The following is a 27,758-nucleotide window of genomic DNA, read 5'->3' on the forward strand; positions in this document are numbered from 1 at the left end:
TCTCTCTCTTACTCATTTGTGCCGTGATATGGGGATTTTGCCTCCAGTTTTAGCTTGTACCGTAAAGTTTCCCCGGAATCCTATTTTACCAAATTTAATTCCTCCTCTCACCAACTTTCAGTTTTGTACTCCAACTCATAGGACAATAACATCAACAAGTCTCAAATACTGGTACATACAGTCATGTGCCCTCTGCTGGAATCCAAAAGTTATTTTTTTTCCACCAATTCAAGAATTTGGGATCCGTGTGAATCTGTATAATTTATTTTTGAATAGTATTTAGTGTGTAAAACTATTGATGTGCATACATGCACATTTGCTGTGGAAAAGTACAATACACACGACCAATTCCTGTACAGTAATCCCTCGAATATCGTGGTTAAAGTAGACCAGACATGGCCGTGATAAACGAAAAAACGCAAAGTAGGATCACCCCCATTATTAATACCACAATACTGTGATCCTTCTTCACTTCGCCAGCTTCAACTTTCACAGCTTCACTACATCACTGATTTTTTCTGGGGTATATTAAAAAATAGTTCATAATATTAAAATCTACCCTGAAACTTGCAAACGGAAGACAGAGGAAAAATGGCAGCAAAAAATGGCGGAAGTCGGGGCAACGCTTCATCCCTCAGCGCTGAAGAAGGAATACACAATGGAGGGAGAATGGGCGCGCCAAATATCATATATACAGGGAATAAATAAAAAATAATTTTTTGTGAGGTAAATAGGTCTGAGATGTATAGCAGCTGGTCTCTCAGCCCAGATTGCCATGCTGCACGTTGAGGCAACCGTTCTTCTCCCCAAAGCGCTTTCGCTTGGCCACCGGCGTGCACTTGCCGTTGATCAGCCCCCGAAGCTTGCATCTTCCGAGGTGCGGAACCTTCTCGTATGGACTAAGACACCCCAATTCCTAGGAGTAAAAAAATGAACCAGCATTATGAGGAATTTACGCCGTAGATTCGGCCGGGAAGCTGGCATGACGATTGGACGTCAATACAATGGATCTTTAGATGTGAATGCATTATAGTCTTTTCATATGCCTGTACCTGTGAAATTTAAGTACACTTCTTGATAATTGTACTTGTGTACTTGTTTTTTGTATATGGCAGTGGTTCTCAACCTTTTTGGAGCGACTGAACCCCACCAGTTTCATATGCGCATTCATCAAACCCCACCAGTTTCATATGCGCATTCACTGAACCCCACCAGTTTCATATGTGCATTCACCGAACCCTACTTTAGTGTAAAATGTGATTAAAATAAAATATGATTTTTTTTCAAATTCAAGATACAGGTATATAACTTCCTCACAGCACTGATTGGCCAAGCAATGTCACGTGATCATCTGCAGCCAGTGATGGTCAAGCGGGGCATGTTATTGTGAATAGACATGATGAGTCGATGTGTCTGGACCTGTGCGGCAGAGGCTCCACCGAACCCCTCGGGTTTGATCGAACCCAGGTTCAGAACCACTGGTATGCAGTAATAATAGGGGTGATCCTACTTTGCAGTTTTTCGAATATCGCAGCCATGTCTGATCTACATTATCCGCGAAAAACCAGGGAAGAGTAAACATGTTTTTGTGCCTATACAGAAACACAACTACAGTCATACCTCTACTCATGAATGCCTCTAAGTCCAAAATATTCAGGTCACGAAACCTTTGGAGATGCCTCAGGATCCAAACAAGATCAGAGTTACAAAAACGTCAATACATTTCCCATATCCGTTATTTTATGTTGAGATTTTCACGGATGCACTGCTTCTTGCTTGATAAGTTCGCTACACTATTCTGGGCTTTCATTGGCTGTCTCACAACAACCCTCCATGTTTCTTTGATCGCCATTGTCTGCTTGAACTTATGTGTTACGATCGGGGACGGGGGACCCCAAAGCAGGCAAAGGCACTCCAGAGCGAAGGTTACAATACGTGAGAGCGAGATTGTGGTCCGTGGTCGTGGGGCTGAGCGTGGTCGAGATCCTGGGAGCAAAACAAGAGGTCGGAGATCAGTAGAGGCAAGCAAGAGGGTACTTAACAGTAATCTGATTAAGACGATTCAGCAGCGTGGTCATGTTCTTGGTGGCTTTAAATACTCCTAACTGGCTGATGAATCACACCTGGAAGTGCTTGAGTGATTGTCAGGTCCGCGCTTGACATTCAATAAAGTCGAACAAAAGTAAGCACACTAAGGCAGATGTAATGAGGTTTTTAACCGCTGCTGCAGGAGAGGTAGCACGGAGCAAGAGAAAAAAGATGGTTAAATCTTCCTGCTCTCCCAACGTGGTCTCCGCTCTACACCCTCTGCTCCGCGGGCTTGATTGAAACAAGATCACGTGACATAGAAATAGGCGGTGACACAAACGTAGGCGGTTATGCGTGCGCCTTAACACATAGTTGTTGTTACTGTAAAATTCCTGTGGGTGGCGTCTCTGTAAAATTCTATTCTAGTTACTAAAAGAATCTAAAAGAATACATTTTATATTTCACAGTGATTAGGGGCTGGGCCTGTGATTGGGTGGCCGGCACAACCAGCCACCAGTCTGGTCCGGGGCCTTACATTATGCTTGGAAGAAGCTGTGGTTGAGTGCCTTCGACGGAATCGCAGTCGACAACTCTTCATGTTTCAAGATCTCATCTCTCATCTAATTTTCTTAACCGCTTCATCCTCATTAGAGTCGCGGGGTGTGCTGGAGTCAATCCCAGCTGTCTCCGGGCCAGAGGCGGGGGACACCCTAAATCGGCGGCCAGCCAATCGCAGGGCACAAGGAAACGGACAACCATGCACTGTCACACCCATACCTAGGAGCAATTTAGAGTGTCCAATCAGCCTACCTTGCATGTTTTTGGAATGTGGGAGGAAACCAGAGTACCTGGAGGAAACCCACGCAGGCCCGGGGAGAACATGCAAACTCCACATAGATGGATATGACCTGGATTTGAATCCAGGACCCCAGAGCTGTGAGGCCGACGCGATAACCACTCGCGCCATATATATAAATATATATATATATATATATATATATATATATATATATATATATATATATATATATATATATATATATATATATATATATATATATATATATATATATGACCTCTATGAAAGCGGGAGCGCTCGCGGGGGCGCCGAGCGGCTGGCGATAGCGCTGGCTACCGGAAGCAGCTTATTTCCGGGTTCCGGTGCGCAATGACTGCTGGGAAATATAGTTCTTCCTCGCTACACCCACATGCTAAAAACATGTTTTAAAAAGGCAACGGAAGCAAAACTGAGTTCGGTTGTACTTTATTTAGACATTTTACAGCTTCACGAAAAGTGGCAGGCAGCGCCGGGCTTCTTACGCTACGATTTGTCAATGGATCGTTGCCGCCTGGGCGAACGTGTCTGCTTGCACGGTTGTTCGAGCTTTTGCCAAAGCCTGCATAATTTCTAAGGAGCCACATGGAAATTACGGTGACTCTGAAAATGAAGAGAGGGGAGGACCCGGCTATTTGGAAGGCTCGTTCGGGCAATTGTTTAATTCTGACACAGAAGATGAGGAGTTTGAGGGATTTGAAGGTGATGATTGTGATAACTTTGCACTTTATATAACTGTTAATATATCCATAACAGCAATAGATGGCGGAGCCAGGGTTCACACGTGTCGCTCTTTATTGCAACCCTCCAACACACACACAGACCGGACACACAACACCACTCCATCCGGGTCACGCTGTACTACACAATGGTCACTAGGTGGCGTGGTTAAACACACTTGTATAACCTGAGGCAATTATCATTTCTAGTATCAATCTATTACACTCCTCCCCCTTTAACTATGAAGTTCCTATTAAGACTTAGCACTCAACTTCAAAAATTATCTTTGCCTCATTAACTTTTTATAACTTTACTTCTCAACTTGTAACTGAATTATTACCGCTAACACAACCATTAGACTCAATAGTCCAGTCTTTGACATTCCAATCTCAGGAACTCTTTCTCACATTTTTGTATGAACAGGAACTCTTTTATTTTAGGAACGACGTTCCTCACAACTGACCAATCACAAATTCAGTCGCTTCGGGTTCTCACTGGGTACCTGCGCCCAAACACCTCTGGGGAACTGACTGCTCGGTTGTCAGGTGTAACTGTCTTGTCACAGGCCACTGAGCCTGGTGAAGATGTTACATGTGTCTCTTCAGGTGAGTACGGGCTACCACCTACTGCTCGAGGTGTGCCTTTCCCCCCCACATCTGCATGAACCACCACAGGGTAGTTGTTTGTGATGTCCAGCTGCTCATCCGGAAACTCCAATGTCTCTGGTCTGGACGGTTGGTTGTACAGCAGATGATCAATGTTGATCGAGCGTCGGCTCACACCATTCCACACCAGGTAGGTGACTGGTCCGAGTCTCTTTTCCACTGTTCCTTTTGTCCACCTCTCCTTTCCTCCACGGAAATTCTGGATCAGTACTGAGTCACCCTCAGACAGATGTCTCAGCTTGGAGGCGGTTTTATCATGATAGTGTTTCTGCTTCCGTTGTTTTGCTTCCACCACTCGAGCGAGATCTGGTTTCAGTAAGCTGAACCTGGTCCTGATTTGACGTTTTAAAAACAGTTCAGCTGGTGTACAGATGCTCCCCTACTTACAAACGAGTTAGGTTCCGAGCGATTGTTCATAAGTTGAATTTGTTTGTAAGTTGATTCAGTGCTATATTTTGTATTATAATTTATGTTTAAGGCCTATATAAGTATATTGAAGGTTTATATAAGTGCATTTGTATGTTTAAGGCTTGTATAAGTAACACGCATTGGTTTGTACTGAAAAAAACATTTAATAAAATGGAGAGAATATGTACAGTACTGTGTAGAGAGAGAGAGAGCGAGAGAGAGAGAGAGAGAGAGATTTATGTATTAGAAACTGGCCGAAAGAAGCGATCTAACGACGATTGCACAGTTTTCTTCTTTTTTTCATCATAAATGATGCGGTAGCACTCTATGGCATCATTCAATTGATTTGCAAACTTTGTGCAACGTTCAATATTTGGGTCCTGCTGCTCGATCTTTATGTTTATAAATGGTACTGACGGTCGAACGATTTGTATGCCCGTGCAACGCTCACCACTTTCTGACGCGCATCAAGCTTCGTTTTTATTGCCACTCGTTTCAAATGAAATGGCTTGCCTCTTCCTTGCAACTCCCTCAATAGAAGCATTTCGCTTTTTTCCAACCATATTCAATAATGGATGCACGAGATATTTAATGATACAAATGAAAAAGGTTCTTTGCCCACTGGAGAAACGTTCAACGAAGAAGGTAGATGCTGGGTGAGCTGAGCCCTCACAGCGCCAGGCGTATTAGCGGCGGAAAGAAGCACTACTCGGAAAAAAATACAAAATTGGACTTACGAAATTTTTTTGACTTAAACGCAATTTGCAGACATGTTCGTATGTACCGTTGTTCGTAAGTTGAATGTTCATAAGTAGGGGAGTGTCTGTACATCCTGTAACAGTGTGCGGTGTACTCCTGTATGCCATCAGGAAGTTAGCTAGCCTGTGCTGCATAGTTATTGTGACCTTTTGTTTCTTCTCCTCGAGTACTTGTTTCAGCAGTGATGCTTTCACTGTCTGAACTGCTCGCTGTGCAGCTCCATTGGAAGCGGGATGGTAAGCTGGTACCAAAGTTTGTGTTATTCCGTTGCTCAGCAGGAATGTCTTGTACTCCTGCGAAGTGAATTGAGGTCCGTTGCCAGAAACAATCTCCTCAGGAAGCCCGTAGGAAGAAAAAATGTTCCGCAACACCTCAATCATTTTGGCTGCTGTGGTTGTTGCCATGGCGATGACCTCAAGCCATTTTGAATGACTGTCCACTAGTACTAAAAAGTGGTGTTGGTCTTTCTCTGCAAAGTCAATATGTATTCGCTGCCAAACTCTAGTCGGCCATTTCCAGATGTGTAGAGGTGCGGCTGCAGGTAGTTTCCTCACACTGACAGGCTTCACATTGTTGTACTGTGTGTTCTATTTCACTGTCCAACTGCGGCCACCACAAATAGCTCCTGGCCAAGGCCTTCATCCTGCACCCTCCAGGGTGTCCTAGGTGAAGGTCATGCAGTAGTCGCTCTCGGTGTGCTGGTGGAATGATAACTCGAATTCCCCACAATATGCAACCTTGTTCCACAGAGAGTTCATTTTTCCTGAAAAAGTATGGTTTCAGTCTCTCGTCCTTGTTTTGACTTGGCCATCCAGACCGAGTCAGCTCCAGTACTTTGCATAGGACTGGGTCCTTGAGAGTGCTCTGTGCGATCTCTGTAGCTTGCACGGGAAGCTCATCCACTACTGAGAAATAGAAGATGCTGTGTTCCTCCGCTGTGTTATCCTTTTCCTTCCCCGGCAGTCTAGATAACGCATCTGTGTTGGCATTTTCTGCTGACGTTCTGTACTCTATACTGTAGTCATAAGCCATCAGTCTCAGCGCCCAGCGCTGCATTCGCAGAGCAGCTAAAGTGGGAATTTCAGACTTGGGTCCCAAAATAGAAAGAAGGGGCTTGTGGTCAGTTATTAAACTGAACTTGCGGCCATATAAATATTTATGAAATTTGGTCACGCCAAAAATTATGGCCAAAGCCTCTTTCTCTATCTGACTGTATTTGCTTTCTGCCTCTGTCAATGTACGCGATGCAAATGCGATCGGTTTCTCATCTACATTTTCCATTATGTGAGACATGACAGCCCCGATTCCATAAGGGGATGCATCTGAAGCTAATCGCAGGGGTTTCTTGGTGTCATAGTGCACTACTACTGAGCTTTTTACTAACTGTTCTTTTGCATCTTTGAATGCTGCTGCACATTTAGTAGTGGATTTCCAATCAACTTCCTTCTTCAGTAGTTGATGTAGCGGCTGCAGAACCGTCGACAGGTCTTTCATGAACCGACCATAATAGTTTAATAGTCCTAGAAAAGACCGTAGCTCTGTGACGTTTGTAGGCTGGGGTGCATTAACGATGGCTGCAACTTTTGTCGCAGTGGGGTGCAGTCCCTCCTTATCTATCAGATGCCCCAGGTATTCTACTTTCTCCTGCATGAAGTCACATTTTGCTCTTTTCACTCTTACCCCGTAGCTCTCCAGGCGGCTCAGTACCTCCTCCAGATTCCTCAGGTGTTCAGCTCTTGTCTTTCCTGTGACCAAAATGTCGTCTAAAAAACAGGTCACATGCTCCAAGCCTTGGAGGATCTGGTCCATCACATTCTGAAACATAGAAGGAGCACTGGACACTCTGTATGAAAGTCTATGATACACATACAGTCCTTTGTGAGTATTTATTGTCAAATACTTTTCTGAGTCTTTTTCTAACTCCAGCTGTTGGTAAGCATGTGACAAGTCTAACTTGCTGAAAAGAGTGCCTCCAGCTAGGGTGGCAAAAAGGTCTTCAACGTTTGGTAGTGGATAGGTCTCCTTTCCACACTTTGATTTACTGTGACCTTATAGTCTCCGCAGATACGAATTGACTTGTCTGCTTTGGGTACCACTACTATGGGCGCGGCCCACTGACTATGTTCTTTCTTTGAGATAATGCCAGCTTTTTCTAGGCGATTTAACTCAGTCTCAACTGCATTCTTTAATGCATACGGCACTGGTCTGGCCTTCCTGAAGATCGGTTTGGTATTTGGCTTTATTGTAATGTTGGCCTTAAAATTCCGAATAGTGCCTAACTCCTCAGCAAACACTGCTTTGTGTCTCTGCAACACTGTATCCACATCTGCGTTGTTACTGCCCCTTGCTGGTATAACTGAGAAGATGCTTGCCCAGTCCAGTTTGAAGTTTTTGAGCCAGTTACGGCCAAGTAGGGCTGGTCTGTCACCTTTTACGATCACTAGTGATAGATCACCACTCTGGTTTCCATATTTTACCTTGGCCGTCACTTGTCCCATCAAAGGAATGTTCTCTCCGGAAAAAGTTGACAGCTGCACTTTACTTACTTTCAATGGCAGATGAGAGAGATGCTTCTTATACACTATTTCCGAAACAAGTGTTACAGCAGCTCCTGTGTCGAGTTGCATCTCTAGAGGAGTTCCTTCTAATATGACCTGTACTGTCATTTCCTTCTTCCAATTTCCGACAGCATTTGTGGGATACACGGCATTCAAGTGATATGACTCGCACAGTTCATCATCAACATTTCCCGTTGTCTCATTTTTATTTTCCTTTACATACTGTGTGTCCTTGCCATTTTTTTGTTTTACACATCCTTGCTATGTGTCCTACTTTTGAACACTTGTGACATGTCTCTACTTTATACCTGCATTCATGAGCGGCGTGGTTGCTAAGTCCACATCTGTAACAGGGTTGATGATTTTCTCTTCTCTGTGGTCTGAAATTTCCACTTGTGGTTTTACTTTTCCAATCGCTGGTTGCTGGTTGGTATTTCCCCGCACTTTTGCTTGTCTTTTTCTGGTCAATCTTATTTAATGTGGCAGGTTCTTCCATTTTGCTGGCGAACTCCAACGTATTCTTTGAGGCCATTTCCATGGATAACGACAGTTCGCATGTTTTTTTAAATGTTAGATCTTGCTCCGTGAGTAATCTTCTCTGAATAGCTTCCACTCTCAATCCACAAACAAATCTGTCTCTCATTGCTTCGTCTGAATGGAGACCAAATTCGCAGTGGCTGGATAGCTGCTTTAACGCCACAATATAATCTGACACAGACTCGTTTTCTTTTTGATTCCTTTTTTGAAATTTGAATCGCTCCGCGATCACCAGCGGTTTCGGCTTGTAATGAGATGATAATCTTCCGCTTAGCACATCATACGAGAGGCTACTAGGCTTCTCTGGTATGCAAAGGTTTTTTAACAGTCCGTAGGCCTCTGCACCTATTATAGACAGGAACACGTTGGCTTTTTTACCTTCCTCCACTTCGTTGATGATCATCCATTGCTCAAACCGTTCCAAGTAAGATTCAAAATCTTCTTCATTTTCCTGGTATTCGCCGAGATTTCCAATGAATCTGGCCATGTTGCAGTGCCGCCGTTAGCTTAGCAACTCTTGCTAATGCTAGTTTGCAAAGTCACGTTACCTCCTTGTAACGCCTTAATTTCCTCGTTCCGAAACTTTTAATCCCTACCGTCTTGAAAGGGATCCCATCCTCGTCGCCACTGTGATAACTTTGCACTTTATATAACTGTTAATATATCCATAACAGCAATAGATGGCGGAGCCAGGGTTCACACACGTGTAGCTCTTTATTGCAACCCTCCAACACACACACAGACCGGACACACAACACCACTCCATCCGGGTCACGCTGTACTACACAACGGTCACTAGGTGGCGTGGTTAAACACACTTGTATAACCTGAGGCAATTATCATTTCTAGTATCAATCTATTACAATGATGACTTGAGTACATTGTAAAAAATCCAAATAAAGCACTACCGAACTCAGTTTTGCTTCCGTTGCCTTTTTAAAGCGTGTTTTTAGCATGTGGGTGTAGCGAGGAAGAACTATATTTCCCAGCAGTCACTGCGCACCTGAACCCGGAAATAAGCTGCTTCCGGTAGCCAGCGCTATTGCGTTTCAATCTTAATCCATATGAAATATATAATATATATGCGTCTAATCAAATTGTGCGTGCTTTGTGTGTCTAAAATACAGAAATAGCACTCGTTACTGACACTGCGGCGTAAGAAACGATGCGCCAAATAGGCGTGAAAATACGGTATATATATACCGTATTTTCACGCCTATATATATATATATGTCTATGTATATATGAATACATACATTTCATAGAGATCATATATATATTTACATATATGTCTATGTATATATGAATACACATTTCATAGAGGTATATTTGATAATGGTGTATTGGCACATTCTCCTGACTTTGGTGCAGGGAGCGTGGGATCGATTACCACTTAGCAGTGGCGGGCCGTCAGGGCCTTCAAGGCCTTCTCTGCTGGCCTAAGAAATATCTGAATCATTATATTTTGTCCATCAATACTTATTATTCCAAATGGTCTGTTAGCTTCCTTTCATTGCTTTTCTCCCTGGTTGCACTGCTTCCAGATGTGTGTTTTCATATTGAAGGATTTAACCAATCACATTTCAGCCATTATTTGTTGCCAGATCAGATCTGCCTCAAAGCCTTCACAATCAGTTCTTGCGGGCTCTGCTGTATTAAACTAGACTGTTGCTTTTAACCAATCAGATTTCGAGTTGGCAACCCCACAATGATTTTTCATAGGCGTTAGCATTTTGCTGGCTGGGACATGTCATTGCTTTCACAAACCATGATTGGCTAGTAGACGGGCCAAAGCAGTACCCGAGGCAGCCGAGATCGCAAACTCCACCCACAATGGCCGACAGAAGCAAAAACAAATGGATTCTGTTTGCTCACAAAGCTATTTTCCAGACGGACTTTTCCAGAAAAAAATGGACATCATTAAGAAAGGGCGCTCAACTCCGAAGCTAGCAAGCCTGTTACAGCCGGGAAAACGGTGTGTGCGGCACTTTCAGCGCGCTAACTTAGCTCCACAAGCAAATAGTATATTGTTGTGTTGATTTAAAGCTATTTTCAAAACGGACAATGCCGGAAATATGACAGGACAGGCTCGACTTTCATCATTAGCTTCGATGGCGATAGGAAAGAAGGAAGAAAGAAGGGAGGATGGATATTGTGTGAAAAGGATTTTTGGTATAGCCATATTTTACTCACCAAAAATCCTTTTTACACAATATCCATTGTCCAATATCCAATATTATTCCTAAATAATATTTCAATTGTGGGCCAAGTTCTGATATCTGAAAAGCTCCAGTGTTTGTATTTAATCACAAAATGCTGCTAGGAAGTGGATTTTACCCCAGTTTAATTTTTGGCGTTTCACCATTGACGTCCACCGCTGTCTTTTCCCGGGAAAAATCACCCCCCTGGCCTGGTTGTAATGTCTCAAAAGCTCCAGTATTTGTATTCAATCAAGAAATGATGCTAGGAACTGGATTTTACCTAATTTTAGTGCATTTTTGTCATTTCACGTATGGACGTATCGACGTTCATCGCTGTCTTTTTACCAGGGAAATGATATTCCGGGCCCGGTTCTGATGTCTAAAAAGCTCCAGTATTTGTATTTCACCAATAAATGCTGTTTTCGGCTGGATTTTACCCCATTTTCGGGCAATGTATGCCCGTACGCCATTGACGTTCATCGCTGTCTTTTCCCGGGAAAATCACCCCCTGGCCTGATTTTAATGTCTGAAAAGCTCCAGTATTTGTATTTAATCATGAAATGCTGCTAGGAAGTGGATTTTACCCCATTTTGGTGCATTAATTTATTGATTATTTTTTATGTGTCGCAGCTGTAGCTGCAGTAGAGGTTTTATAGCCATAAAATAGTTTTTGAGGGTTGGATTGATACGTTGAAGGCGCTACCAGAAAATGCACCGCCCGCCACTGCCACTTAGTGATGGTATAATTGAGTGAAAATGGGTCTAAGTCTATGTGTACCCTTCGACTGTCTGGCCAACTTTGAGGGTGCAGTTTGGCTATCGCCCGATGTCAACTCCAGCACATTATGACCCTGACAAGGATTGCAGAATTTAAATTTGCATTCTCACAAACAGTAGTGTGTATGTAAGGTCAGAAATGTGGCAAATGCAAATATGGCATTTACCCTCTTTGTGTGGGTCTTCCACAGAGGCTGAGTGGACTGAATGGTTTGACAGAGATGATGAGAGAGGATCTGGAGACTGGGAGAAGCTGACAGATTTACGTGAAGCTTATCCAGATCGTTTGTGTAAGAGTCCGCTGGACATTCAGGTAAATCGTGTACATTCATTCAGTATGCCCAGGTTTAATGTACAGTTGTACCTCTACTTACGAAATTATTTGGTTCCAGAACTTTTGGGGTCACTTGAATTTTTCGGAAGTAGAGCAATATATGTACATTCTGTAATTCGTTCCACGGTCCTCAAAAAACTACTCACTAAACCCTTTAAAAATGACCACTGTCCCACTTTTGTAAAAAAGATGTGAGAAACAAATAAAAATGAAAGAAAATGATAAGAAAATTATTTATTAATGTAATAAAATGAATAACAAGAATAATAAAAACTTGTTCCATTCGTGCAGTAGTACAGTATAGTGAGGGAGAAGCTAACGTTAGCACACGAACACATGCACAGAAACACACATCTAAACAACTTCAAATAATGAAATTAAACAACTCAGCATTAAATAAAACTTCAAAGGAGTAAGAGTTTCTCCATGTTGTCGTTCTGTACAGAGAGACCATGCCAAGGAGTCATCGGTTTTAATGCTTCCTTCTTGTTCAATAGTGTAGCAATAATCCTAGGTCGGTTATGGCCGGTTCCATTGCTTGCAATATCAGTAAACCGCACGCTACTTTCTTCTCTTCTGTTTTTGATGAATAACAGGGCCCGCTTATTCATTTCATTCGCACCAATAATTTTAAATAAAGAACTCCGTGACGACAAACGGCAGTCAAAAGAGAGTCGTTCTGAGAGGCTCCAAGTGGAAATTAAGCAGGCCGCAATAATGTTTCCAGGATAATTTGAAAAATAGACTAACGGATACAGGAAATGCATTTACTTTAGGGGGGTTTCGTAACTTGTTTTGTATGTTGGGACGGTTGGTGAGTGGCTGCCCCGCTAACGTTACTCTGGAGCAACTTTTTTATTTTACCCTCCCCTATAAACTTGCCGAAGGCTATTTGGAGAGGACTGGCTTTTGTAAAAGAAGGTAGATTATATCCCCTGAGAAGGGGGATATAAATGTACCTTCTTTGGGCCCTGGTAGAACGGGCTCTCGCGCGCCATCTGGCGGACAAAGACAGGTTTTTATGTCTCCCATTATAACAGCTGGGGAGGGGAATTTTTCACCGGCAGAGGGCAGTTTTTCACTGGGATTTTTGGCCATTTCCCCCGATTTGCCCTGGGGGGCTTCTCCGGGGGCTCTGTTCCCCAAGAAAGGAGTGCCCTGGGCAGAATTTGGAAGTGCGCCAGTCGCTTTAAAATAAAATCTGAAAAGCTCCAGCATTTTCTTTCCCTAAGTGTGCACTTGCCCCCTTTTTAAGCGTTTATTTGCCATGCCAAGCCAGTTTTCTTTCGTGCCGGAGCCGCTTATCCTCCGTGCTGGGGCAGTTTATCCACTGTGCTGTGCCCTGTCATCGGAACCTTTTCCTGGGGCCGCTTATCCTTCATGCCCGACCCCGTGCCGGGGCAGTATATCCTCTGGGCCCTGCCCTGTCATCAGAGTTTTTTCCCAGGCACAGTCGCAGTTTTTATACATTTTTGAAACCCTATGACAGAACACTGCCGGTGTGTGTGTGTGTAGTCCGCCATCTTGCCTTCTCTTCTCGCCTGAAATCTCAGGCGTGACGAGAGTTGGGTCAAGAAAGGAATATTTAAAATGGTGGACGTCAAAACCTCCGAAAACCTTGCGATTTGGTCATAAAAGCGAAGACCACCCGAACTTTGCTTCAGTTTTTTGGTACAAAATTTTGCCCGTTGTATTCGAATAAATACGGTATATTTTATCAGAGGCTCTTCATGGCATATACATATGTTGAGCACTATTGGTATGAGCATCCCATATTTACGTATATTTTTTAATCTTGATTCATGAGTGATTTTCCCTTCCGTTTTCAAGATGACTTCTAACTGGAAAGGTATGACCAGGGATAAATTGACTAATTGGATTGGATTGGATAACTTTATTCATCCCGTATTCGGGAAATTTCGTTGTCACAGTAGCAAGAGGGTGAGGATGCAGGAATAGGAAAGGCATTTTAGACATAAATAGATAGGTAATAAGTAAGTTAATAAATAAATACATGAATAAATATATAAATAAATAAGCGTGTTGCTTAGCACATATATACATACATACACATAAATGTACATGTATGCATACGGTAGGTCTTAACACTCAGCCATTTTTTTGTTAAAGAGCCTGACAGCTGATGGGAGGAAGGATCTGCGGAAGCGCTCCTTCCTGCAATGAGGGTGCCGCAGTCTATTGCTAAAGGAGCTTCGGAGGGACTCCACAGACTCATGCAGGGGGTGGGAGGTGCTGTCCATGATGGACATCATCCTGGTCAGCATTCTCCGCTCTCCCACTTCCTCCACAGAGTCCAGAGGACAGCCCAGAACAGAGCTGGCCCTCCTGACCAGCTTATTCAGCCTGTTCCTGTCCCTCTCCGTGCTCCCGCATCCCCAACAGAGCACTGCATAAAACACTGTAGATGCCACCACAGTGTCGTAGAAAGTCTTCAGCAGTGTCCTGCACACTCCAAAGGACCGTAGACTCCTGAGTAGGTAGAGGCGGCTCTGGCCCCTTTTGTACAGGGCATCTATGTTTGTGGACCAGTCTAGTTTGTTGTTGAGGTGAACACCCAAGTACTTAAAATTCTCCACGATTTCAATGTCTGTACCCTGGATGTTCACCTGAGTGGTCTGTTGAGGATTCCTCCGAAAATCGATGACCATTTCCTTTGTCTTATTGGTGTTGATGTAGAGGTGGTTTTGCCTACACCAGTCAACAAAGGCTGTGATGACCAATGTTCCCTCTAATTTTTTGTTGGTCTGAGCAGAAAGACAACCTCCCTGAGCGCACTGAGTACCAGTGTGAGCGACATCATCGGTACTCGGATGATTCGCCTAAAGACGTTTCGCCGACGGATGTTTGACAGACGGGCAGGTCGCCGAATGGACGTTCCGCCGAACGTTCATTCGGCCGAACGGAGGTTTCGCCGAACGTTCATTCGGCCGAACGTTCATTCGGCCGAACGGAGGTTTCGCCGAACATTCATTCGGCCGAACGGAGGTTTCGCCGAACGTTCATTCGGCCGAACGGAGGTTTCGCCGAACGTTCATTCGGCCGAACAGAGGTTTCGCCGAAACGGGATTCGTGCGCTCGCCCCGCCCCCGGATCGTGTGTGTACAAGTTTTTCAACCTCCGCCCGCGGGCCATATACGGCCCGTTAGGATTTTTAATCCGGCCCGCCGCCGGTGTTGTCCAAATTATAGTAAAAATCAATGTTAGTCTACCATCAATGGCAGCCCGGGAATAAGCACTCTTGGGCGGGCATGGCAGTCCTGGAATAAGCACTCTTGGGCCGGCAGATGTAGCAGAAACGAGCCGTAAAATGACAGCAATCGGGTCAAATCCAGCTGAAAACAGCGTTTAATGATTAAATACAAATACTGGAGCTCTTTGGACATTAGAACCGAGCCCAGGGAAGTGAATTCCTCGGTAAAATGTCGCGATGATGTCGCGATGGAGGCAAAAAAAGTCCATATACGTCCATTCGCCAAATGGCTCAAAATGCTCTCAAATTCGGTCAAATCCAGCTGAAAACAGCGTTTAATGATTAAATACAAATACTAGTATTTGTATTTAATCATTAAAATAACAAATACTAGTATTTGAATTTAATCATTAAACGCTGTTTGAACGAACGTTCATTCGGCGACCTGTCCGTCTGTCAAACGTCCGTCGGCGAAACGTCTTTAGGTGAATCATCCGGTCACGACATCATCATTGCTCGCTATGGGCACACCAGTATCACACCTGCCAGAAGCAGGTGCATGTCAATGTTCCCTCTAATTTTTCATGTAAAACATGCTGTAAAACATGAGTGGACAGAGCTACATCCACTGGCTGCCGCTTAAATGGCGCCATCATGGGGAAAGGGGTTAAAAAAAAAAAATCTGATTTTTTATTTTTTTTACTGCGCGCCATATGATTGCTGCTGCGCAGAGAAGACGAGAGTAGTGCGCAATTGCGCACGCGCGCAGCTTAGAGGGAACATTGGTGATGACTCCCCTGTACTCCAGGTCGTTCCCGTCCGTGACTTGTTCAACAATAGCGGTGTCGTCAGAGAACTTCTGGAGGTGGCAGGTGTCTGTATTATGTTTAAAGTCCGATGTGTAGAGGGAGAAGAGGAGTGGAGAGAGCACTGTGCCTTGTGGGGCCCCCGTGCTGCAAGCTACCACATCAGACGTACAGTCCTGGAGTCTCACTTATTGTGGTCTGTCAGTGAGGAAGTCGATGATCCATGCGGTTAGGTGGTTCCTTACTCCAGCCTCTTCCAGTTTCCCTCTCAGTAGGACCGGCTGAATGGTGTTGAACGCACTGGAGAGGTCAAAAAACATCATTCTCAGCGTGCTTCCCGTGTTTTCCAGCTGTGAAAGAGACCTGTGCATCAGGTAGGTGGTAGCATCTTCCACACCAATGCCTGGACGATAGGCGAACTGCAGAGGGTCCAGCTCTGCATTCATCAGGGTGCTGAGGTGATTGAGGATGATTCTCTCCAATGTCTTGATCAGGTGAGAGGTTAATGCTACCGGCCTGAAGTGGTTTGGCTCCCTGGGGTACGCAGTCATAGGAACTGGGACCACACAGGAAGTTTTCCACAAGGTGGGGACCTTCTGCAGACTGAGGCTGAGGTTGAAAATATGCAGAATCACTTTACCAAGCTGATCCGCACACTCTCTCAGTAGTCTGGAGCTGAGGCCGTCTGGACCGGTAGCCTTCCTTGCCTCGATCTTCTTTAGCTGTTTTATCACCTGATCGACAGTAATGCAGAGACCGGTGGAAGAGGGGCAGGAGGAGAACGAGGGGGGAGCGTATCCCAGCTGACTTCGGGCCAGTTGCAGAGACACCTTGACTTGGTGGCCAGCCAATCGCAGGGCACAAGGAGACAAACAACCATTCACACTCACTCATACCTAAGGGCAATTTAGAGTATCCAATTTGCCTACCATGCATGTCTTTGGAATTTGGGAGGAAACCGGAGTACTCGGAGAAAACCCACGCAGGCCTGGGACAACATGCAAACTCCACATTGGTGGACCGATCTGGATTCGAACCCAGGACCCCCACTGTGAGGCGGACGCGCAAACCACTCATCTGCCGGACCGCCTAAATTGTCAACTCTTAATATTATATCAGAGAGAGGCCTGTCATGCATACACTTTTTTCTATTTGTGGGTATTGGTAGTTGACTGACTCTCATATGCCGTTTAGCTCAACTTTGCAAGCTGTAAGCGTATCACTCTCATGAAAGAGTACAAAATCCGTGTATGACAACCTGTATTATTTACATGAAAATGTTTGATGTGTGGTTATCAATTGTCACATATTCACTACCTGCTGTCCCATTTGAATCTGTAATCTTCACCCGGCTGCAAGATCAGAGAGAGTTGCTCCTCTCTTTCTACACGGCCCTGCACTATAGGTTTAACAGACACACTAACATTTTGGGGCAGGTATAAATAATAAAAACAACAAAAAAACAAAGACTTGTTTGCCAAAGTGCATATTGACAGGCCTAAGAGCTCCTTCTATCTAGTCTTTCACTTGAGTAAAACTCAAGGCAAACATAGGAAAATATCTGACCTGTGCAAAGGTATTGTGATTCTAAATTACTTGATTATTTGTACAACATATTTGATTATATGTGTGGTTCCAGTTTTTGTCCAACTTTACAACGTCTTTTTGAGTCTATCCGTTTTTGCTACCGAAACCAAGATGGCGCCGTTCAAGTGGCAGCTGGTGGCGGTAGCTCCGTCCACTCTTGCTCGTTTTGTGTTTTTGCTGCTTTTCTGTCTTAATGATCTGATTTGGTGATTCTTAATGAGCCCATTGACTTTGATTTGCTTTGTACTTTGTGCTTTTGCTTTGTTGTTCTGCGGCCTTTGCGACTGTACTGTCTAACTTATAACTGCCTTTTCTTGCTACTGTCACAATGAAATTTCCCGAACACGGGATGAATAAAGTTATCCAATCCAATCCAACTATAAAATATACATATCATAGTAACATTAGTCATAGTATTATGACATCCAATATCCTGATATAATAAGGATCTCAGAAATGACTTTAGAGTTTGCGTTTAGTTTAAAAACAGAAAAAAATCCATATATCCAGTAGCTGTAGACCCCAATTAAGAAAGTCAGCCTAACTGGAATAGTTCTGATGTGTTGTAGTCTGATCCGGTCCGATACATGACCCGAATCAACTTGACTGGACTACATGGAACCTTTTTTTATGGAGAATATTTCAACCTTTGAATAAAATATACAGGTTTAGGGCTGCCTCGGAAGATTTGAATTTACTCATATTAATTTGGTAATCCTTCTTTTTAATGTTGTTCTTTATAGGCTGAAACCCATGATGGTGTACCTTCTAATCAAACAGGGGATATGATCCACAAAAATGCCAGAGATTATGGCTTTGTCTGCCGCAACAAAGACCAAACTCATGGCCTCTGTCACAACTACAGAGTTCGCTTCCTCTGTGGAAAACTTGGTAAATGAATCTCACATTAGATACTTTTTTTTCCCACAAGTGAATATAACTAAAGCAAATTAATCAACATCTAATCATTAAAATTCGCTGAGTCTCATTCACCTCATGAATGAAGCACAGCACAGTATGTTACTCCAATTTTTATGCCGCATTTTATAACAATCACAAAGTTCCCAGGCCATCACAATATTTTAACTAAATTTTGACACCACAAAATAGTTTTTCATTTATATAGGTTGTAGAATAATATATGTTAACAGTTTAATAATCTCCCCGTGTGCCACTTTTATTTTTAAGATTTATACATATAGTAAATTTGTCGCTAGTTTTTTCCAGTGATTTAAAAAGTCAAAAAGTGTGCTTTGCCCAGGGTAATGACATTTTTTTTTTAGGACAATTTCCTATCACTTGGTGAGACATACAGTGTATGCATGTTAATACATGCTTACTAATTACAAATACATTAAATTAGTCGTTAGTATAGAATTTAAGGAAAAATTATATAATTTACAGTCACATTGGTTATTTACGATCTTTACTGTTGTAACGACTCATTGATGGTTCACTTTGGCTGACTTTGGCACAGACAGCGTGGGATCTATTCCCACTCAGTGATGGTGTGATTGCGGGTCCAAAGGATTATTTCTCTGTGTGTGTGTTATATAGCTGGTTGACAACCAGTTTAGAGTTTAGTTTGCCTTTCTCCCCAGGTCAGCTGGGAAAGGCACCAGTGCAGTATTGAAAATGGATAGATAGATCTGGTCTGGTAATGTTGTCAAGGGACATACAAGACTGCAGTACAGTAATCCCTCGAATATCGCGGTTAATATAGACCAGATATGGCCGTGATAATTGAAAAAACGCGAAGTAGGCTCACCCCTCTTATAACTACCACAATACATGTTTTCGCGCCTATAACAGACATACAAGTACACAATTACAATTATCAAAGTGTATATTTATTAAATATTACAGCTATAAGCATGTCAAAAGACTGTAATGTATTGATATCTAAATAGGAATGTATATATTTAAAAATGTAACTGCTTTAAATACTGTACTCAGTGAAAATAGTTCCTCTTCGCTTGATATAATTTAAAAAAAAACAGGTAAATGGGAGTTTTAGTCCAAGTCCTTCATCCTCGTGTGGGCACGGGTCCATTGTCTGCGATATTCGAGGGTTTATTGTACTCGCCTGACTAAACATGTCAGGTAACAAAATGACTTAAAAAAACACCATTCTCTGTTATAAACAAATATGTCAAAACATAGGCTTTGTTCTTGTTTTTTTAAAGCATGGGGACAACATTAGGTACTATTGATAAGTTTCATTCATCTTCCATACCGCACATCCTTGAAAGGGTTGCAGGGGTTGCTGGAGCCTAACCCGGCTGACTTCCGGCAAAAGGCAGACTACACCCTAGACTGTTTGCCAGTCAACCATAGGGCACACAGCGAGACAAACGACCATACGCACTCACAATCATACCACCACCAGCGGGAATAGAGCCCGTGCCTGCCTGCACCAAAGTCAGGCTAGTGAAACTCTACACCACGAAGCGGCTCTATTGATATCTTTAAAAGGAGGAATTACAGTAGCGTTCTGCTTCAGACTCAGAGAAACACTCCGAAACACGGTGTCGACTCCTTCAGAATTGTATTCTGGCTCAGATGGACAATTGGCTTGCACAATTACTATGTTGACAGATGAAACATGCTCAACGTTTTAGCATCAACGTTAGCAAGCACCAGGAGTGTGAATCCAAGCGCTAACAAGCCTAATTTCATGCACTATTTTCATTCAAATTTGTCAGGGTTGTTAACAACAGTCTATATTCTTTACTTCAACCATAAATTTTAGTCATTTTAATTTGACCTTACGCCACTGATAAAGAAATAAATCAAACTTGTTCACAAAACGCTTAGTTCATGCTCAGGCCTCCATTTTGAAGTTAGGTTCATTTTTTAAATAAAATCCAATTCACTTTTGTTTCTTACTACTACTAATGTTATATATATGGTTATTTTCAATTTATAGCAGAATATCTTCCTCTTTCTTCAAAGTAATGAGATGGACTAATAATGGGATGCGCGAGTACTTCACTATCTGTATCTATTCAAGCATCTAAATTGTATCTATACTATGATCCTTCACCACTTCACAGCTTCAACTTTTACCGCCTTCAGTGCATCGCATTTTTCAAAAAATCTTAAATACGATTTTTTTTCCAAAAAATGTCGAAATCCACGCTGAAAATCGCAAGCAGAAGACAGGAGATGAAAAATGGCGGAAGTAAGGGCACCGCTTCTTCAGCGCTGATATGGGTATCACTCAGCGCAGAATAAGAAGCAAAAACTTCACTGTTGAAGAATGATGAGCCGAAAATACAAACAGCGTTGTGGCTTTTCTCCGGATTACATTACATACATTTTGCATCGCGCACAGAGAGGCTATGCCGAGCCTTTTCCTACATTGTATGGATTTTGAATCAGCGTTGAAAATGCCTCTTAAACCTCCTGCATCATTTAATGCATCATAAATGAATTGACCGTGCGTTGCATCAATAAGGAAGAAGCGAACATTCGGTAACCACGAGTAGTAATATCATCGTTAAGATGCAGAATGCCCTAGCGAGAGAAGATGATTCCTCTGGATAGCAACAAGAACCAAAACCAAGACTTTTTACAATAGCTGACAAGACAATGAAGATGAACTTCAGCCTTGTTCCAGTGCCGCGAGTGAGCCTCCTCGGGAGACCGGCCGGGAGCGAAACGATACGTCGAGGGGTTTGAAGAGTTCCCTCACATAAATCAAGAGAATGGTTGGAGTGCGATTTTAACATGGATGCCTTCACGGACATTCTTATACAAAGATGAACTGAACATGCGGATCATCAAGTGTGGGAATGCTGTTGTCTTCTTGGAAAGCCAGCATTGATCTACAAGTTCAACCATCATCTTTTTTAAACAGCATGAGCAAAGCCTTGGTGCCAGTCTACAGGATGAGCAACGAAAAGCCTGGATAACAAAAGCCTTCACAAACTGTTTCATCCCGAACGCGAAGCTGTACCTCACTGAGAGCTGGCTGCCCTTCAAGATCTGGACTGTGTATGAGGACTTGGACTAAATTGAATATAATTGAATGCTTTTATTGTCATTATACAAGTATAAAAAGATTTAAACACTTGTTTTTACATGAAATGTTTGCCCTCTGTTGGAACTCCTTTTAACCTGTTTTTCTGTTCCTAAAAGTTATGAACGGAATCGCTGACTTTGGGCAATTAGAAACGGATCCAACTTACTGACGGCTACGCGGACCCGACTCTGACACTAGTCATAGAGGCACCAGACTCCACGTATCAGGGGTTCCGGAACCCCATACTCCCGGAGTACCCCCTACAAGACTCCCCGGGCGACAAGGTCCAACGCCCTCTCCAAGTACACAAAGCACATTTAGACTGGTTGGGCGAACTCCCATGCTCCCCCTAGGACCCTGCTGAGGGTATAGAGCTGATCTGGCCACGACAAAAACCACATTGCTCCTCCTGAATCCGAGATTCGACCTCTCGGCGGACCCTCCTCTCCATTACCGCGGAATAGAGCTTCTTTGGGAGGCTGAGGAGTGTGATACTCCTATAACCGGAACAGACCCTCTGGTCCCCCTTTTTAGAAAGGGGGGCCACCACCGCCAATCCAGAGGCACTGTCCCCGATGTCCACGTGATGTTCCAGAGACGTGTCAACCAAGACAGCCCCACAACATCCAGACCTTTTAGAAACTCCGGGCGGATCTCTTTGCCACTGAGGAGCTTTTTAACCACCTCAATGACTTTAACCCCAGACATCAGAGAATCCGCCCCAGGCTCCAGCTGTACAATTGCGCACTGGTCGCACACTCTCCGCGCACAAGAAATCCTATCCAGCGCAGTAAACAGACTACAAATAATTTTAAAATATATTTTCTCTGTATCATTTTGCTGTGTAATTCTGTGAGTGAGAGGTGTCCAGCCAATCCTAGGATTCGATGCAATTACGGCATTGACAGTATATTTTCTCATGTACAGTGCGCCGGAGTTAATGATGCTAATGCTAACACTGCTAAATGAATGTGATACGTCGACTCCCCAAACCAAAGTAAAAGAGACCTGGAGTTCTTTGAAGTTGGAATGGCTGTCAGAATATGTGCAAATAGCAGAGCAAGTAGCGAAGGTCTTTAATTTTTCAAGTGAGAATTGTCCGCTGTGCAAAACATGCAGCGAAGCTAAAGGTGTAAGCAAGTTTTCCGATGGAAAAATCTCGACTAAATGGATGCTGGACTATCTCTAGTGACACATTCAGTCATTTGAATGAGAATGAGAAGTGAGAAAGACAGTAGTTAAAAAAGTTTAAGTCAAATTTGTGCACGTTCTAGTGACATTTATCTAATCTCATCTCATCTCATTTTCTGAGCCACTTTATCCTCATTAGGTGCTGGAGCCAATCCCAGCTGTCTCCGGGCCAGAGGCGGGTGACACCCTGAATTGGTGGTCAGCCGATCGCAGGGCACAAGGAGACGGACAACCATGCACACTCACACCCATACCTAGGGGCAATTTAGAGTGTCCAAAAACCTACCATGCATGTTTTTTGGAATGTGGGAGGAAACCGGAGTACCCGGAGGAAACCCACGCAGGCCCAGGGAGAACATGCAAACTCCACACAGGTGGGACGTGACCTGGATTTGAACCCAGGACCCCTCTCAACTGCCGTTTGGTGCATATACGCAAACAACAGTCAGGTCCTTTCTCCCCGCCCGAAAGCGGAGGGATGCTACACTCTCATCTACCAGGGTGAACCCCAACGTACAGGCACCGAGCCTAAACTCAAAACATTAATATTTTTGGTAGTAAGTATATCAATGAAACCATGTGAAATTAACATAGCACAGAAGCTTCATCTACATGAGAAAATATAAAATATTGATTTTTTTTGAAGCGACAACTTAATATTTTTTTACTACCCCAGTAATAACCAAAATGAATCAATTTTCCTAACATTCATTCATTCATCTTCAGTACCACCTATTCTCACAATGGTCTTTGGGATCATATCTCTAACCCTAACTTTGGGCGCTTGTCTCATATAAAATTTTATTTGTAACTGTTGTTGTTAACTTTTAAAGACAAATCTCTGATCCTACAGGCCGTCCTCTGGCTTCAATTTCCATCGATGTGTTGTCCAACAGCACAATTTTGGAGCTTGCAGATGAACCAGTAGGTTGGCAAGCTGGTGACCAGGTGGTGTTGGCCAGCACTGACTATTCTATGGATCAGACTGAAGGGTTTGGCCTAATTCCTTGCCCTGAATGTAAACCTAATCAAGTCAAGGTTCAAGGTGAGAAATATGCCTCAGAGCACAATCTTTTCTCCCTAAAGAGGAGCCCTCCCGCTTTACAACATAAATGAGGCAAATGCTAACAGAAATAGCTACTCTTGTCCATAATGCAATGTGTTTGCTCCCACCATGAGCTTTGCTATCTACTTTGCGAAATAGTTATCATCAATCATTATTTTTTAATATTTATTATTCGCCTCATCCAAGTTGCTGGAAGTATAGAATGCATTCGTTCATTTTCTGAACCACTTATCCTCACAGTGGTCACGGGGGGTGCTGGAGCCCATTGACTTAGGGCATGAGGTGTAAGACACCCTGAATTGGTGGACAGCCGATCGCAGGGCACAAGGAGACGGACAACCATTCGTGCTCACACTCATGCCTAGGGTAAATTTAGAGTGTTCAACCAGCCATGATTTTGGAATCTGTGAGGAAACCAGAGTACTTGGAGAAAACCCACGCAGAGAGATGAAAACATGAAAGAGAACATGAAAACTACATAGGAGGCCTGACCTGGGATTGAGCCCACAACCCCAGAACTGTGAGGCCGACTGTTATGTTACGACTTGGCTGTGAAGTGGAGCGGAACCCAGGAGCAGGAAGCAGGCAACGAGAAGGAAGTGCTGGTACAAAACTAAAGGTTTTATTGAAAAAATAATTACGAAATCACCTTACAAACATAAAACTGGGAAAATTAACAAAGAAACAAACTTAACGGGGAAGGACCAAGACACACACCAAACAAAAAGGCGACATACCCAGACAGGAAAAATACTTGAACAAACAAGCACAAAAGCTCGGAGTTTATATTCAGAGACAGAGGTCAATGACAAGCACAAACACTCACACAAGAGGAGACAAAACAGGTGAATCTCATACAATCACATGGACAGGACACACAAGGAAACACACCCAACTAACTAAAACCCCAAGAAAACATGACACCCACATGCTAACCACTCGGCTAATTTGGGACAAGGAGCCGACAGGCAGTCGTCCTGGCTGGCCCACGAGTAAGCGTCGGGCAGGCCCAGCCGGCGGTCGTTCTGGCCAGCCTGCGAGGAATCAGTGGCAACCACCTTCAGAGTTGGCGCCGTCAGAGCCCCTGCCTCCAGAGTTGGCGCCGTCAGGGCCCCTGTCTCCAGAGTTGGAGCCGTCAGGGCCCCTGCCTCCAGAGTTGGCGCCCTCAGGGCCCATGCCTCCAGAGTTGGCGTTGTCAGGCCCCCCCCACCCCTCTTCAGATTCGCCATCATCAGGGTCGACGACTAGCGACGGGACGGGCGCAGAGGAGCGGCACGCCGTGATGGGCGCAGGGGACGAAAGGGGCAGGAGACACCACTAGAGAGCAGCTAGTGGGAACAGGCACTTGAAAACGGCCAGCGGGAACAGGAATTTGAGAGTGGCTAGTGGGAACAGACACTTGAGAGTGACTAGCAGGAATAGGCACTTGACAGTGGCTAGTGAGAACAGGCACTTGAGAGTGGCTAGTGAGAACTTGATAATGGCTGCTGGGATCCAGCACTTGAAAGTGGCCGCCGGGATCCGGCACTTGAGAGTGGCTGCCGGGATCTGGCATTTGAGAGTGGCCGCTGGGGTTTCAGCAGTTGAGAGTGGCCGCTGGAATCCGGCAATTGAGAGTGGCCACCGGGATCCGGCACTTGAGTGAGGCTGCCGGGATCCAGCACGGGGAAATGGGGACTCGGCTTTGGAGCTCGGCTGTCGACAATCTCTCCTTTCCCAATAAAAAAGGCAAAAAAAAATTGTTTGTCATTGGTGTGTGCTGTCTGCGTGATTACGAATGTGTTTCACCTGCTGTGTCTTTCTATTGCTCCCTCCTTCATGTGAGCCAGGTGTTTTCTGATTGTCATCAAACCCTGTCTGTGTACTTAAACCCCCTGTATTTGTTTTCCGTGTGAGTATTTTCTGTTAAGCGTTATGTTGCCCTTCATCGGTGAGCGTCTCCCTCTTCTTCGTCCTTCCCCGTTAAGTTTATTTTCTTTGTTAATTTTTCCCAATTTTTAGTTTCTAAGGTGTTTTCTGTTAGCCTTTTTCATTAAACCTTAAGTTTTTGCACCAGCACTCCCATTTTGTTGACAGCTTCTTTCTCCTTGTCCCATTCCATTCCGGAGCCAAGGGAAATCATGACAGCCACATGTGTCTCTCTCATCCATTTTGGCTCCCCGTGACTGACAAATAACGTGTATTTTTAATCACTATTAACACAACATTAACATTTATTAACAGAAAGGCATACACGTTTTATTTCACCTGTGTGTGGTAAAATAAAAACAACCCTCATTTCTGATCTGATATCCTCAATTCTGGAAATAAATGATTAACATTAATGTAATCACTTAGTATATTTACAGTCTCCTCTATACATATATCGAGTAGAAGCCTAAATCTGCATATATGTGTATACAGGTATAGCCAAGTTTATTCACATGGGTGAAGAGGTTGATGGAGTGGATATGAGAGCTGAGGTTGGCCTACTCAGTCGTAACATCCTTGTCCTCGGTGAAATGGAGCCCAGCTGTTATGGCAATGAAGCCTGCAAATTCTTTGACTTTGACACCTTTGGGGGGCATTTAAAGGTACTTTGTGCTTATCAATATTTTTACTGACAATTGTTGTAACTAAAGATGTATTGAAATTTAAAGACACATCATGGACCAATCAATAATGTGCATAGACATTCTCAAAATTACCGTATTTTTACACCTATAAAACGCACCGTTTGATAGGGTGCAGTGTCATTTGCGGGTAAATTTTCGGGGTTTTTTTTGTCAATGCATTGGCCGCTTCTTCAGAAAGGGCGCTAGCATGACACTGGGCTAGCGTATGTTACGCTAGCCACTAGTGTACCTATGTTATGCTAGCCGCTAGCGTATGTTATGCTATCCGCTAGCGTATGTTATGCTAGCGTAAGTTAGGCTAGGCGCTATCGTGCTTTTTTAAAAACAGCTAGAGCAAAACTAAAATCGATAATGAGGTAAAAGGTACACTCTGATATAAAGAGTTCGGCGTTCAACATGCTAGGCTCCACTGTCAGTCAGAGTTGTGTATTCCGGGAACTTGATTCCAGCTTTGGCGAAAGCTCAAACAGTGCTGGCCGACACTTGAGCCCAGTCATCCACAATCCATTGTAACTCGCAACATGCATCACTCCCAAGCCTTTGATTCTCCTCACTGTTATATCGGCATCGACAATTCATTCCAAATTGTCACGTAACTCGTGCGACGCTGCCTGCCCGATCTACTATGTTGGCCATCCGTTAGCAATCCGTTAGCAAAGTTGTTAAATTGTGTTTGATCCATGGCTTCAGTCCAAGTGTTCACACCCATATTGTGTTGTCACTCACGTCAGGCATTTCCTATGTATAGCGCTAATATGCTGTTGCTTTGAATATTGAGAGTGTTTTTGAAGGTTAAAAGCGCTGCGAGCACATGGAAGTCAAATGCCTTGCCACTCCCCTGGGATGCTTTGAATGGAATTACCGTAATGCTTGGAAGGCTATTTTTAGGGTGAACGTCCGCTGGGTTGATCGCAATAAGTAGCGTGCCGGCAAGAAATAATACCAGTCACTCAAGCAGTCAGGGCCATACAAAAATTGGATTTAGTGCACAGACATGGCGCACTGACCGATTGGGATTATCGACCATTTTAGAGAAAATTTTAGATTGAGTGCAAGTGACACCCATTCAACTAGCACTATGCACAGGATGGAGGGCCGATTACAAAATATTCATATGTATGTACAGCACCTATTGTCGGATCTAATCGATAAACATTCAATAACTTCGAATTAGAGGAAGCACACAGAGTCGGCCATGATGAGTTTTATCTAGCTTCAGCTGAAGGAGGGAGTCAGCGCAGCCAGCGCCAGGAGCGCGTCTAACCTCCAGCCTGACTAGTTTGAACTCCCTGCATCCCCCCAACAGGTCGACCAGTTTTATTGACAAAGGTCATGTGACATAGGTACAAACTTTAGGCGGGAAACTGTGAACAAAGAAATGGGTGTGTCATGGTAGATGACGCGCCCCCAACTCATAGGTGTGACGGACGGAA

General features: G+C 43.8%; 1 protein-coding gene across 1 annotated transcript in view; it reads left to right on the plus strand.

The window, feature by feature from the left end:
• The window catches only part of cemip (cell migration inducing hyaluronidase 1), a 166,355-nt gene that overhangs the window by 63,273 nt on the left and 75,324 nt on the right, over nt 1-27,758 (plus strand). Inside the window, exons 10-13 of the mRNA XM_077591982.1 lie at nt 11,680-11,801; nt 18,170-18,317; nt 23,498-23,689; nt 26,114-26,283. Coding sequence (XP_077448108.1) covers nt 11,680-11,801; nt 18,170-18,317; nt 23,498-23,689; nt 26,114-26,283 — 632 coding nt within the window. The remainder of the gene's footprint in view (nt 1-11,679; nt 11,802-18,169; nt 18,318-23,497; nt 23,690-26,113; nt 26,284-27,758) is intronic.

The sequence above is a fragment of the Stigmatopora argus genome, chromosome 2 (genome assembly GCF_051989625.1).
Source record: "Stigmatopora argus isolate UIUO_Sarg chromosome 2, RoL_Sarg_1.0, whole genome shotgun sequence".
In the NCBI taxonomy this organism is placed as follows: domain Eukaryota; kingdom Metazoa; phylum Chordata; class Actinopteri; order Syngnathiformes; family Syngnathidae; genus Stigmatopora; species Stigmatopora argus.